Here is a 15,916-nt window from a genome sequence, read left to right as displayed (position 1 = left end):
TACAGATCAAGCCTGACTGTGTTGTACTGATTATTACCTCAATGTTTACAGATATACAGATCAAGCCTGACTGTATTGTACTGATTACTACCTCAATGTTTACAGATATACAGATAAAGCCTGACTGTATTGTACTGATTATTACCTCAATGTTTACAGATATACAGATCAAGCCTGACTGTGTTGTACTGATTATTACCTCAATGTTTACAGATATACAGATCAAGCCTGACTGTATTGTACTGATTATTACCTCAATGTTTACAGATATACAGATCAAGCCTGACTGTATTGTACTGATTATTACCTCAATGTTTACAGATATACAGATCAAGCCTGACTGTGTTGTACTGATTATTACCTCAATGTTTACAGATATACAGATCAAGCCTGACTGTGTTGTACTGATTATTACCTCAATGTTTACAGATATACAGATCAAGCCTGACTGTGTTGTACTGATTATTACCTCAATGTTTACAGATATACAGATCAAGCCTGACTGTATTGTACTGATTATTACCTCAATGTTTACAGATATACAGATCAAGCCTGACTGTGTTGTACTGATTATTACCTCAATGTTTACAGATATACAGATCAAGCCTGACTGTGTTGTACTGATTATTACCTCAATGTTTACAGATATACAGATCAAGCCGGACTGTATTGTACTGATTATTACCTCAATGTTTACAGATATACAGATCAAGCCTGACTGTGTTGTACTGATTATTACCTCAATGTTTACAGATATACAGATCAAGCCGGACTGTATTGTACTGATTATTACCTCAATGTTTACAGATATACAGATCAAGCCTGACTGTATTGTACTGATTATTACCTCAATGTTTACAGATATACAGATCAAGCCGGACTGTATTGTACTGATTATTACCTCAATGTTTACAGATATACAGATCAAGCCTGACTGTATTGTACTGATTATTACCTCAATGTTTACAGATATACAGATCAAGCCTGACTGTATTATACTGATTATTACCTCAATGTTTACAGATATACAGATCAAGCCTGACTGTATTGTACTGATTATTACCTCAATGTTTACAGATATACAGATCAAGCCTGACCGTGTTGTACTGATTATTATCTCAATAGTTTTGCAATTTAAGGTCCATGAAAAGACGTGTGGTATACTAGGCTACACGCTGATGTGAAAGATAACAATGAGATATAACTAACATAAGATAACAACACTACTCACCCCACCAAGACACTGGGCTGCTTGTACAATAGCCTGGGAGAACAAAACGTAATTCATTAGTTAATGTAGATATGGGCTGATGTTGTTATTGCTCTCTCAAAAAAAGGTGCTAGTACCAAAAAGGTTTTAAAACCTTTTCACTGTGGGGGAAACCTTTTTTGGGCTGTGGAGAACCTTTTCAAATCTGTTTTTGGATAATAATTCATAAAAAATGGAATAATAGGATAGTAGTCAATCTTGCTTTTAAAAACATGTGTAAGCGTGGTTCTGTTGGGGTAATAAATACAATTTGTATAATTTCCATGTAGTTTTTTAATCCACATGGTTTCACCCATTGATATAAACATGAGGTTTGTGGAGAACTGATTTGGGGGGGTTGGTAATTAGGTAGGGGTGTGTTCTCCAGTGGCTGTGGGATTTAATTATGTTAAGATTCTTGAGTGTGGGTGTGTGGGTGATAGTTTTTTTTAAACAATGTTAAATTATGAAATGTCAGGTAGTGATGTTACGTTTGATACCGGAGCTCCGAGTTGATTTTGAAGCAGTGTGCCGATGCTTGTATCGCTTTATTGTGAAAACGTGTTCAATGACGTCCTAAACTTTGAAAACAACCACCTGATATGTTTGGTTTTGGTTTCACTACGGCGTGTGCAACGTCTTCTATAATCAGTTGATGATTAAACAATGACATTTTCTGGAAGACTGATTTGGGGTTGGTAACTTTTGACTGGTAATTCATTTGATTGATATTACGGTGTTTTCTATTCCACGAAAAAATGAAAAAACCCTCTGGGTTTCTCTGTTAGGATGGAATGGAAAATATGGCGCTGTACAACGTGACGGTCGGCAGAACAGTACTGGGCTATTTAGCTAAAGAATCCCTGTGTTGTGCGGACAGGAGACCGGGGTTCAATTCCCCCGACGGGGAGGAAGGAGTAGGAGTCACGCCCTGGCCTTAGTTATCTTTGTTCTTTTTATTATTTTGGTTAGGTCAGGGTGTGACGAGGGTGGTTTGTATGTTTTTGTCTCGTCTAGGGTGTTTGTACTGTCTAGGGGTTTGTTGTAGATTTATGGGGTTGTGTTCATTATATGTGTTTATGTAAGTCTATGGTTGCCTAGATTGGTTCTCAATTAGAGGCAGGTGTTTATCGTTGTCTCTGATTGGGAACCATATTTAGGCAGCCATGTTCTTTGGGTATTTTGTGGGTGATTGTTTCCTGTGTCGGTGTTTGTGCCACACGGGACTGTTTCGGTTTGTTCACGTTTATTGTTTTTGTATTTGTGTTCATGTTCAGTTTTCCCTATTAAAACATGGACACCTACCACGCTGCGTATCGGTCCGATCCTTGCTACACCTCTTCAGAGGAAGAAGAGGACGACAGCCGTTACAGTAGGCTGTCCTTGTAAATAAGAATTTGTTCTTAACTGATTCCATATCTGTTATTTCATAGTTGTGATGTCTAGTAAAAAATAAAGAAAAATCCTAGAATGATTAGGTGTGTCCAAACTGGTACTCTATGTAACTCAACAGTTTGATTATGTATCTCGACAGAATAGACAGATCAGCGCAAACGGCCGTCACACGGCCGTTTGCGCTGATGTCACGTAAGATTATTTTTTTATTTTTTTATTTAACCTTTATTTTACTAGGCAAATCAGTTAAGAACAAATTCTTATTTACAAAAACGGCCTAGGAACAGTGGGTTAACTGCCTTGTTCAGGGGCAGATTGACTAAACTTTACATTGTCAGCTCAGGGATTTGATCTAGCAACATTTTCGGTTACTGGCCCAACGCTCTAACCACTAGGCTACCTGCCACCACGAAATGTGTGTATCTTTCCAAGATTGAAGAAGTGTAACATGAAAAAGGAATTTGAAGTAAATGGCAACCAAAGTAAAAATCTAATAACCATTGTTGAAAAAGAGGAACTGAACAATGACCCCCCAGGCTCTTCCACATCAGGAAACACATAAATACTGGCATCAGAATCACTTTATATGACAGGTACATTTGCACATAGGCCTTACCTGTAATGTAACTTAATGAATAGGTGTTGGTAGCAATAGACAATGTACAAACAGAATACAGACACAAAGTCAACACATAAAACTCTGGAGTAAAGCTGTTCGACAGTGAGGATATTTACAGAGGGGAAATACCTGCAGAATGAAACTCAACTGGTAGAACTGGTCAACTGTTGAACAGCACACTTTCAACCTGACAAAGTACTATGTGAAACAGCACACTTTCAACCTGACAAAGTACTATGTTGAACAGCACACTTTCAACCTGACAAAGTACTCTGTTGAACAGCACACTTTCAACCTGACAAAGTACTCTGTTGAACAGCACACTTTCAACCTGACAAAGTACTCTGTTGAACAGCACACTTTCAACCTGACAAAGTACTCTGTTGAACAGCACACTTTCAACCTGACAAAGTACTCTGTTGAACAGCACACTTTCAACCTGACAAAGTACTCTGTTGAACAGCACACTTTCAACCTGACAAAGTACTCTGTTGAACAGCACACTTTCAACCTGACAAAGTACTCTGTTGAACAGCACACTTTCAACCTGACAAAGTACTCTGTTGAACAGCACACTTTCAACCTGACAAAGTACTCTGTTGAACAGCACACTTTCAACCTGACAAAGTACTCTGTTGAACAGCACACTTTCAACCTGACAAAGTACTCTGTTGAACAGCACACTTTCAACCTGACAAAGTACTATGTTGAACAGCACACTTTCAACCTGACAAAGTACTCTGTTGAACAGCACACTTTCAACCTGACAAAGTACTCTGTTGAACAGCACACTTTCAACCTGACAAAGTACTCTGTTGAACAGCACACTTTCAACCTGACAAAGTACTCTGTTGAACAGCACACTTTCAACCTGACAAAGTACTATGTTGAACAGCACACTTTCAACCTGACAAAGTACTCTGTTGAACAGCACACTTTCAACCTGACAAAGTACTCTGTTGAACAGCACACTTTCAACCTGACAAAGTACTCTGTTGAACAGCACACTTTCAACCTGACAAAGTACTCTGTTGAACAGCACACTTTCAACCTGACAAAGTACTATGTTGAACAGCACACTTTCAACCTGACAAAGTACTCTGTTGAACAGCACACTTTCAACCTGACAAAGTACTCTGTTGAACAGCACACTTTCAACCTGACAAAGTACTATGTTGAACAGCACACTTTCAACCTGACAAAGTACTATGTTGAACAGCACACTTTCAACCTGACAAAGTACTCTGTTGAACAGCACACTTTCAACCTGACAAAGTACTATGTTGAACAGCACACTTTCAACCTGACAAAGTACTCTGTTGAACAGCACACTTTCAACCTGACAAAGTACTCTGTTGAACAGCACACTTTCAACCTGACAAAGTACTCTGTTGAACAGCACACTTTCAACCTGACAAAGTACTCTGTTGAACAGCACACTTTCAACCTGACAAAGTACTCTGTTGAACAGCACACTTTCAACCTGACAAAGTACTCTGTTGAACAGCACACTTTCAACCTGACAAAGTACTCTGTTGAACAGCACACTTTCAACCTGACAAAGTACTCTGTTGAACAGCACACTTTCAACCTGACAAAGTACTATGTTGAACAGCACACTTTCAACCTGACAAAGTACTCTGTTGAACAGCACACTTTCAACCTGACAAAGTACTCTGTTGAACAGCACACTTTCAACCTGACAAAGTACTATGTTGAACAGCACACTTTCAACCTGACAAAGTACTCTGTTGAACAGCACACTTTCAACCTGACAAAGTACTCTGTTGAACAGCACACTTTCAACCTGACAAAGTACTCTGTTGAACAGCACACTTTCAACCTGACAAAGTACTATGTTGAACAGCACACTTTCAACCTGACAAAGTACTCTGTTGAACAGCACACTTTCAACCTGACAAAGTACTATGTTGAACAGCACACTTTCAACCTGACAAAGTACTCTGTTGAACAGCACACTTTCAACCTGACAAAGTACTCTGTTGAACAGCACACTTTCAACCTGACAAAGTACTCTGTTGAACAGCACACTTTCAACCTGACAAAGTACTCTGTTGAACAGCACACTTTCAACCTGACAAAGTACTCTGTTGAACAGCACACTTTCAACCTGACAAAGTACTCTGTTGAACAGCACACTTTCAACCTGACAAAGTACTCTGTTGAACAGCACACTTTCAACCTGACAAAGTACTCTGTTGAACAGCACACTTTCAACCTGACAAAGTACTCTGTTGAACAGCACACTTCAACCTGACAAAGTACTCTGTTGAACAGCACACTTTCAACCTGACAAAGTACTATGTTGAACAGCACACTTTCAACCTGACAAAGTACTCTGTTGAACAGCACACTTTCAACCTGACAAAGTACTCTGTTGAACAGCACACTTTCAACCTGACAAAGTACTATGTTGAACAGCACACTTTCAACCTGACAAAGTACTATGTTGAACAGCACACTTTCAACCTGACAAAGTACTCTGTTGAACAGCACACTTTCAACCTGACAAAGTACTCTGTTGAACAGCACACTTTCAACCTGACAAAGTACTCTGTTGAACAGCACACTTTCAACCTGACAAAGTACTATGTTGAACAGCACACTTTCAACCTGACAAAGTACTCTGTTGAACAGCACACTTTCAACCTGACAAAGTACTCTGTTGAACAGCACACTTTCAACCTGACAAAGTACTCTGTTGAACAGCACACTTTCAACCTGACAAAGTACTCTGTTGAACAGCACACTTTCAACCTGACAAAGTACTCTGTTGAACAGCACACTTTCAACCTGACAAAGTACTCTGTTGAACAGCACACTTTCAACCTGACAAAGTACTCTGTTGAACAGCACACTTTCAACCTGACAAAGTACTCTGTTGAACAGCACACTTTCAACCTGACAAAGTACTCTGTTGAACAGCACACTTTCAACCTGACAAAGTACTCTGTTGAACAGCACACTTTCAACCTGACAAAGTACTCTGTTGAACAGCACACTTTCAACCTGACAAAGTACTCTGTTGAACAGCACACTTTCAACCTGACAAAGTACTATGTGAAACAGTCCAGTTACCTCGTTGCAGAAGAAGCTGTGGCCAGGCAAAGGTATATGTTCAGATTCTCACATTGAGTTCTGATGTATATACTCATGATTTTGAGTGTTAATATTACATTTATTATGTGTTTTTTTTACATTATCATGACATTTTCAATCATTTCTGATAGCCGTATCTAGTCATGTGTTAAAGCTACATTCAAATATTTTCATTTGACAAGTTCATTAATTTGACTCATTTATTTGTCCAGTATTTCTTTATTAAAATAAAAAAATGTATTGTCTCTTTTGGACATTAATGTCATGTTGTGGTAGTTGTGGTCTACTTTGTTTTGGACTGTATGTATAGCTTACGTACTGGTTTAGGTCTATGTAACTGTGTCCTGTTGGTGCAATATTTTTAAGTAGTTTTCAACTGGGAAGCGATCCCTCTTGTGGCTCCTTTGTCTCTGTGTCCCATTGTTAGCAGTGTGTGTGTGTGTGTGTGTGCGTGTGCGTACGTGTGTGTGTGCGCGCGTGTGCGTACGTGTGTGTGCGCGTGCGTGTGTGTGTGTGTGTGTTTTTCACACCTCTGTGTGAGGCACTGTCCAGACATTGTCCCAATAATCTTCTTCATTATGATGGAAAACTGATCCTAGATCAGCAGTCCTAATCAGAGATGTGGACAGAGTTCATCTTGCTGCTGCTCTCTCTCAACGGGCCACTTGTGAAGGGCCAGTTTACAATGCCCTTGACCTGCTACGTTCAGTATGGGAAGGGAGCCTACTGAAGAAGTTATGACATTTACACAGTTTGTCTCTGAGAGAGGGCTGTTAGATGATGTGCTAAATGTCACCAGCAGGGAATTTGTAACAAAGTGTTATTTTTTGGTGTATTTATTTTACGTTACAGTAATGCAGTAAAATGTGTCAACTGTAATGATCTTACAGCAATATTGATCTCTTTATATTCATTTATGTTATTCCCCACAGAGAAGATGAGGAGTCCCCCCCACTGCTGTCTCTAATGCTGCCTCTACTGAAGGTTCAACCTCCACAAAGGCCCCAGTCCTCTTCCACTACCCCCCCACTGCAGGCCCTGGCTCCACTCCCCTCTCAGCCAGTTCATCTTGACCCTCAGTTTCCTGTCATCTACGATCACTTCCTGTGTCTTGCTGATGTTGAGGGAGAGGTTTTTATCCTGGCACCACACTGCCAGGTCTCTTAGCTGTCTCATCGTCGTCGGTGATCACCGCCGTGTCATTGGCAAACTTAATGATGGTGTTGGAGTGCAGCCACGCAGTACTGGGTGAACAGGGAGTACAGGAGAGGGCTAAGCACACACCCCTGAGGGGCTCTCGTGTTGAAGGTCAGCATGTGGATTTGTTTTTGCCAAACCTCACAACCTAGGGGCGGCCCTTCAGGAAGTCCAGTATTCGATTGCAGAGGGAGGTGTTTATTCCCAGGGTCCTTAGCTTAGTGACGAGCTTGGAGGGCACTATGGTGTTAAACACTGAGCTGTAGTCATTGAACAGCATTCTCACATAGGTGTTCCTTTGTCCAGGAGGGAAAGGGCAGTGTGGAGTGCAAAAGAGATTGCGTCATCTGTGGATCTGTTGGGGTGGTATGCGAATTTGAGTGGGTCCAGCGTGTCTGGGATGATGGTGTTGATATGAGCCATGATCAGACTTTCAAACGATTTCATGGATACAAATGTGAGTGCTACGGTGCAATAGTCATTTAGTAGGAAAGTTGGTTGGTGGTACAACTGAATGCATTCAACTGAAATGTGTCTTCCGCATGTAACCCAACCCCTCTGAATCAGAGCGGTGCGGGGGCTGCCTTAATCAACATCCACATCATCGGCACCTGGGGAACTGCCTTGCTCAGGGGCAGAACGACAGACAGGATAACTTGGCGTTCTAGGGTATGGTGGTCTGCTTGAGACATCTGGATATTACAGAGAGAGAGGTTGAAGAGAGAGGTTGAAACTGTCAGTGACGATACTTGCTAGCTGGTCAGCGCAAGCTCCGAGTACACGTCGTGGTAATCCTTCCGTGAATGTTAACCTGTTTAACCTGTTTGGGCTGCAGGGGCAGTATTGAGTAGCCGGATAAAAGGTGCCCATTTCAAACGGCCTCGTACTCAATTCTTGCTCGTACAATATGCATATTATTATTACTATTGGATAGAAAACACTCTTTAGTTTCTAAAACCATTTGAATTATATCTGTGAGTAAAACAGAACTCCTTTTGCAGCAAACTTCCTGACAGGAAGTGGAAAATCTGAAATCGATGCTCTCTTCTAGGGCCTGCCTATTAAAGTCCTTGATATTTATTCGTTTAGATGCACTTCATACGTCTTCCACTGGATGTCGACAAGCAGTGAGAGAAGAAATGGAGTGTGTAACTTGATCTGGGCTCGAATAAATGCTCTTTGTATGACGTGTCACCAGTTTCCTGTTTTCTGGAGAGCGCGTCAAGGGACCTGGATTTGCCTTCTGATAAGCTGTCGTTATGGACGACTAATATCTCCGGCTTTGATTTTATTTGATACATGTGACAATATCATCGTAAAGTATGTTTTTTCAATATAGTTTAATCAGATTATTGAAATTTTTTCGGGAGTTTTGCCGTGTTCCGTTCTCTGAGTTTGTTGACGATGGAGAGATTCGCGCCACTTGGCAAGTGTGCTTGCTAAATCGAGAGGGAAAAAGGTCGTTCTAAATCCAAACAACGATTGTTCCCGACAAAGGACCCCTTGTACAACATTCTGATGAAAGATCAGCAAAAGTAGGACCCATTTTATGATGCTATTTCATATATCTGTCGAACATGTTGTGCTAGTCGTTTGCGCCCAGCTTTTGGGTACTCTCTCGCTATATCTAAGCTGGATGTCGTAATGAAGTTATTTTTAGAATTCTAACACGGCGATTGCATTAAGAACTAGTGTATCTATCATTTCCTATACAACATGTATTTTTTAGTTATGTTTATGAATAGTTATTTGGTCAGAATATGTGTGTCAGAAAAAGTGTCAGAAAAATATCCGGACGTTGTGGGAAAAAGATGCTACGTTAGCACAATGTATAACCACTGATTTCAGCTCTAAATATGCACATTTTCGAACAAAACATAAGTGTATGTATAACCTGATGTTATAGGACTGTCATCTGATGAAGCTTATCAAGGTTAGTCAAAAATTATATATCTTTTGCTGGTTTGTTACGATCGCTAACTTTTGCTACTGGGGAATGGCTTGTGTTTCTGGCTATTGTGGTAAGCTAATATAACGCTATATTGTGTTTTCGCTGTAAAACACTTAAGAAATCGGAAATATTGGTTGGATTCACAAGATGCTTGTCTTTCATTTGCTGTACACTATGTATTTTTCAGAAATGTTTTATGATGAGTATTTAGGTATTTGACGTTGGTGTCTGTAATTATTCTGGCTGCTTTCGGTGCAATTTCTGATTGTAGCTGCAATGTAAACTATGATTTATACCTGAAATATGCAAATTTTTCGAACAAAACAGATTTATTGAATAACATGTTATAAGACTGTCATCTGATGAAGTTGTTTGTTGGTTAGTTTGGTTGGTTCTTGGTTAGTTAGGTTGGCTTTGTGCATGATACCTGTGCTGTGAAAAATGTCTGTCCTTTTTTGTATTTGGTGGTGAGCTAACATAAATATATGTGGTGTTTTCGCTGTAAAACATTTTAAAAATCGGACATGTTGACTGGATTCACAAGATGTGTATCTTTCATTTGCTGTATTGGACTTGTTAATGTGTGAAAGTTAAATATTTCTAAAAAATATCTTTTGAATTTCGCGCTCTGCCTTTTCAGTGGAATGTGGGAGGAGTTCCGCTGGCGGAACGCCAGAGCCAGACAGGTTAATTAACATAACTAAATCCCACAGCCACTGGAGGACACACCCCTACCTAATTACCAACCCCCCCCCAAATAAGTTCTCCACAAACCTCATGTTTACATCCATGGGTGAAACGACATGGATTAAAAACTACATTGAAATTCCACTAATTATTTTGTTCTAGAAATTGTTGCTGATGTACTCAGAGACAGATTCATTGCGGTGAAGAAACGAACGTCCATGGGCATGGCGTAGAGTTTGGCCAGGAGCATGGAGTTTGGACAGCCAGTCAAATGGTGAATGATGGTACAGTAAAATACAGATACCCACCTTTCTGGAGAGATGATGTTCTGTACTCTGCTCCTGAATATGGGCTTACTCAGACTGTATGAATAGAAAGACGTAATACAATGATTAATGACAACTATGGCTGTACAGTATACATAATACACATACTGAATCTATTGTAACTATTAGTGAGGGGCACCGACATGGAAACTCTATAGCGATGTCAGTTGCATTTTTTCAAACTGAAATCAATATCATATTGATTTTATGAATAACCTGAGGGTGTGCTCGCGAATCGGATGCCTCTTCCATAGAGCTAAAAACCATAGATGTTACAGATGCTGTGAGACACGCAAGCTGATTTGTCGTGGCCAAATGTTTAATGTTTTATTCCAAGTTGTTTTAAATTTCCAAGTAGAATAGTAGCCTTTATGAGAATTATAATAGTAATAACATTGAATCTAATACTTATAAAAAACTAAATTCATACTAAACACTTAGCTAACTCGCCCAACTTCACACACACACAGGATGGGGAAGCGGCAGCAGAGGGAGAGAATATATTATAAAGTAGAGAATCCCAAACACGTCCAGAAGTTTCATTGGTTTTGCCACCAGGAAGAAGAGTCTGATGTTTTCTTCAACTCAGCCAATCCATTAGGAATAACATTGCAAATGTGTCAATGACTCGTTGTCTGTTCACTTCCAAGGCTTTGTGAAGTCCAGACAACTGCATGCTGATTTCCCATTGGACCAACTGGGAACTTTCTGTTGGCATAATTATTATTATTATTATAATTTTTTTTTTTTTGTGAATTTTATCCCCTTTTTCTCCCCAATCTCGTGGTATCCAATTGTTAGTAGTTACTATCTTGTCTCATCGCTACAACTCCCGTACGGGCTGGGGAGAGATGAAGGTCGAAAGCCATGCGTCCTCCGAAGCACAACCCAACCAGCCGTACTGCTTCTTAACACAGCGCGCCTCCAACCCGGAAGCCAGCCGCACCAATGTGTCGGAGGAAACACCGTGCACCTGGCGACCTTGGTTAGCGCGCAGTGCCCCCGGCCCGCCGCAGGAGTCGCTGGAGCGCGATGAGACAAGGATATCCCTACCGGTCAAACCCTCCCTAACCCGGACGACGCTAGGCCAATTGTGCGTCACCCAACGGACCTCCCGGTCGCGGCCGGCTGCGATGAGCGCGAACAAACAATCTCTGGTGGAACAGCTAGCGCTGCGATGCAGTGCCCTTGACCACTGCACCACCCGGGAGGCCGGCATAACTTTTTTTAACAAACATAATTGTTCCTGGATAGTTTATGGATAGTTCATGGATAGTTCATGTATAGCCTTCTCACATGCACAATGAGAAAACCAATACATGTTGGTTTTTAACCTCCTATAACATGGATAGTCTACTGGTTTTTAACCTCCTATAACATGGATAGTCTACTGGTTTATAACCTCCTATAACATGGATAGTCTACTGGTTTATAACCTCCTATAACATGGATAGTCTACTGGTTTATAACCTCCTATAACATGGATAGTCTACTGGTTTATAACCTCCTATAACATGGATAGTCTACTGGTTTATAACCTCCTATAACATGGATAGTCTACTGGTTTATAACCTCCTATAACATGGATAGCCTACTGGTTTATAACCTCCTATACATGGATAGCCTACTGGTTTATAACCTCCTATAACATGGATAGCCTACTGGTTTATAACCTCCTATAACATGGATAGCCTACTGGTTTATAACCTCCTATAACATGGATAGTCTATTGGTTTATAACCTCCTATAACATGGATAGTCTACTGGTTTATAACCTCCTATAACATGGATAGTCTACTGGTTTATAACCTCCTATACATGGATAGCCTACTGGTTTATAACCTCCTATAACATGGATAGTCTACTGGTTTATAACCTCCTATAACATGGATAGTCTACTGGTTTATAACCTCCTATAACATGGATAGTCTATTGGTTTATAACCTCCTATAACATGGATAGCCTACTGGTTTATAACCTCCTATAACATGGATAGCCTACTGGTTTATAACCTCCTATAACATGGATAGCCTACTGGTTTATAACCTCCTATAACCTGGATAGTCTATTGGTTTATAACCTCCTATAACATGGATAGCCTACTGGTTTATAACCTCCTATAACATGGATAGTTTACTGGTTTATAACCTCCTATAACATGGATAGTCTACTGGTTTATAACCTCCTATAACATGGATAGTCTATTGGTTTATAACCTCCTATAACATGGATAGCCTACTGGTTTATAACCTCCTATAACATGGATAGCCTACTGGTTTATAACCTCCTATAACATGGATAGTCTATTGGTTTATAACCTCTTATAACATGGATAGCCTACTGGTTTATAACCTCCTATAACATGGATAGTCTACTGGTTTATAACCTCCTATAACATGGATAGTCTACTGGTTTATAACCTCCTATAACATGGATAGTCTATTGGTTTATAACCTCCTATAACATGGATAGCCTACTGGTTTATAACCTCCTATACATGGATAGCCTACTGGTTTATAACCTCCTATAACATGGATAGCCTACTGGTTTATAACCTCCTATAACATGGATAGTCTATTGGTTTATAACCTCCTATAACATGGATAGTCTACTGGTTTATAACCTCCTATAACATGGATAGTCTACTGGTTTATAACCTCCTATAACATGGATAGTCTACTGGTTTATAACCTCCTATAACATGGATAGTCTACTGGTTTATAACCTCCTATAACATGGATAGTCTATTGGTTTATAACCTCCTATAACATGGATAGTCTACTGGTTTATAACCTCCTATAACATGGATAGTCTACTGGTTTATAACCTCCTATAACATGGATAGTCTATTGGTTTATAACCTCCTATAACATGGATAGTCTACTGGTTTATAACCTCCTATAACATGGATAGCCTACTGGTTTATAACCTCCTATAACATGGATAGTCTACTGGTTTATAACCTCCTATAACATGGATAGCCTACTGGTTTATAACCTCCTATACATGGATAGCCTACTGGTTTATAACCTCCTATAACATGGATAGTCTATTGGTTTATAACCTCCTATACATGGATAGCCTACTGGTTTATAACCTCCTATACCATGGATAGTCTACTGGTTTATAACCTCCTATAACATGGATAGTCTACTGGTTTATAACCTCCTATAACATGGATAGCCTACTGGTTTATAACCTCCAATAACATGGATAGCCTACTGGTTTATAACCTCCTATAACATGGATATCCTACTGGTTTATAACCTCCTATAACATGGATAGTCTACTGGTTTATAACCTCCTATAACATGGATAGTCTACTGGTTTATAACCTCCTATAACATGGATAGTCTATTGGTTTATAACCTCCTATAACATGGATAGCCTACTGGTTTATAACCTCCTATAACATGGATAGCCTACTGGTTTATAACCTCCTATAACATGGATAGTCTATTGGTTTATAACCTCCTATAACATGGATAGCCTACTGGTTTATAACCTCCTATAACATGGATAGTCTACTGGTTTATAACCTCCTATAACATGGATAGTCTACTGGTTTATAACCTCCTATAACATGGATAGTCTATTGGTTTATAACCTCCTATAACATGGATAGCCTACTGGTTTATAACCTCCTATACATGGATAGCCTACTGGTTTATAACCTCCTATAACATGGATAGCCTACTGGTTTATAACCTCCTATAACATGGATAGTCTATTGGTTTATAACCTCCTATAACATGGATAGTCTACTGGTTTATAACCTCCTATAACATGGATAGTCTACTGGTTTATAACCTCCTATAACATGGATAGTCTACTGGTTTATAACCTCCTATAACATGGATAGTCTACTGGTTTATAACCTCCTATAACATGGATAGTCTATTGGTTTATAACCTCCTATAACATGGATAGTCTACTGGTTTATAACCTCCTATAACATGGATAGTCTACTGGTTTATAACCTCCTATAACATGGATAGTCTATTGGTTTATAACCTCCTATAACATGGATAGTCTACTGGTTTATAACCTCCTATAACATGGATAGCCTACTGGTTTATAACCTCCTATACATGGATAGCCTACTGGTTTATAACCTCCTATAACATGGATAGTCTATTGGTTTATAACCTCCTATACATGGATAGCCTACTGGTTTATAACCTCCTATAACATGGATAGTCTACTGGTTTATAACCTCCTATAACATGGATAGTCTACTGGTTTATAACCTCCTATAACATGGATAGCCTACTGGTTTATAACCTCCAATAACATGGATAGCCTACTGGTTTATAACCTCCTATAACATGGATAGTCTATTGGTTTATAACCTCCTATAACATGGATAGTCTATTGGTTTATAACCTCCTATAACATGGATAGCCTACTGGTTTATAACCTCCTATAATATGGATAGCCTACTGGTTTATAACCTCCTATAATATGGATAGCCTACTGGTTTATAACCTCCTATAACATGGATAGCCTACTGGTTTATAACCTCCTATAACATGGATAGTCTACTGGTTTATAACCTCCTATAACATGGATAGCCTACTGGTTTATAACCTCCTATAACATGGATAGCCTACTGGTTTATAACCTCCTATAACATGGATAGTCTACTGGTTTATAACCTCCTATAACATGGATAGCCTACTGGTTTATAACCTCCTATAACATGGATAGTCTACTGGTTTATAACCTCCTATAACATGGATAGCCTATTGGTTTATAACCTCCTATAACATGGATAGTCTACTGGTTTATAACCTCCTATAACCTGGATAGTCTACTGGTTTATAACCTCCTATAACATGGATAGCCTACTGGTTTATAACCTCCTATAACATGGATAGCCTACTGGTTTATAACCTCCTATAACATGGATAGCCTACTGGTTTATAACCTCCTATAACATGGATAGCCTACTGGTTTATAACCTCCTATAACATGGATAGTCTATTGGTTTATAACCTCCTATAACATGGATAGCCTACTGGTTTATAACCTCCTATAACATGGATAGTCTACTGGTTTATAACCTCCTATAACATGGATAGTCTACTGGTTTATAACCTCCTATAACATGGATAGCCTACTGGTTTATAACCTCCTATACATGGATAGCCTACTGGTTTATAACCTCCTATAACATGGATAGTCTACTGGTTTATAACCTCCTATAACATGGATAGTCTACTGGTTTATAACCTCCTATACATGGATAGCCTACTGGTTTATAACCTCCTATAACATGGATAGTCTACTGGTTTATAACCTCCTATAACATGGATAGTCTACTGGTTTATAACCTCCTATAACATGGATAGTCTATTGGTTTATAACCT

At 39.4% G+C, this 15,916-nt stretch overlaps 1 protein-coding gene across 1 annotated transcript in view; it reads right to left on the bottom strand.

Annotated features, from left to right (window-relative positions):
- LOC120049430 (globoside alpha-1,3-N-acetylgalactosaminyltransferase 1-like) overlaps positions 1 to 15,916 on the bottom strand; it is a 107,440-nt gene that overhangs the window by 13,504 nt on the left and 78,020 nt on the right. Inside the window, exon 4 of the mRNA XM_038995698.1 lies at positions 1,232 to 1,264. Within this exon, the coding sequence (XP_038851626.1) occupies positions 1,232 to 1,264 (33 nt within the window). The remainder of the gene's footprint in view (positions 1 to 1,231; positions 1,265 to 15,916) is intronic.

Source organism: Salvelinus namaycush, chromosome 6 (assembly GCF_016432855.1).
Source record: "Salvelinus namaycush isolate Seneca chromosome 6, SaNama_1.0, whole genome shotgun sequence".
NCBI lineage: Eukaryota > Metazoa > Chordata > Actinopteri > Salmoniformes > Salmonidae > Salvelinus > Salvelinus namaycush.
This window is presented reverse-complemented; position numbering and strand designations above follow the sequence as displayed.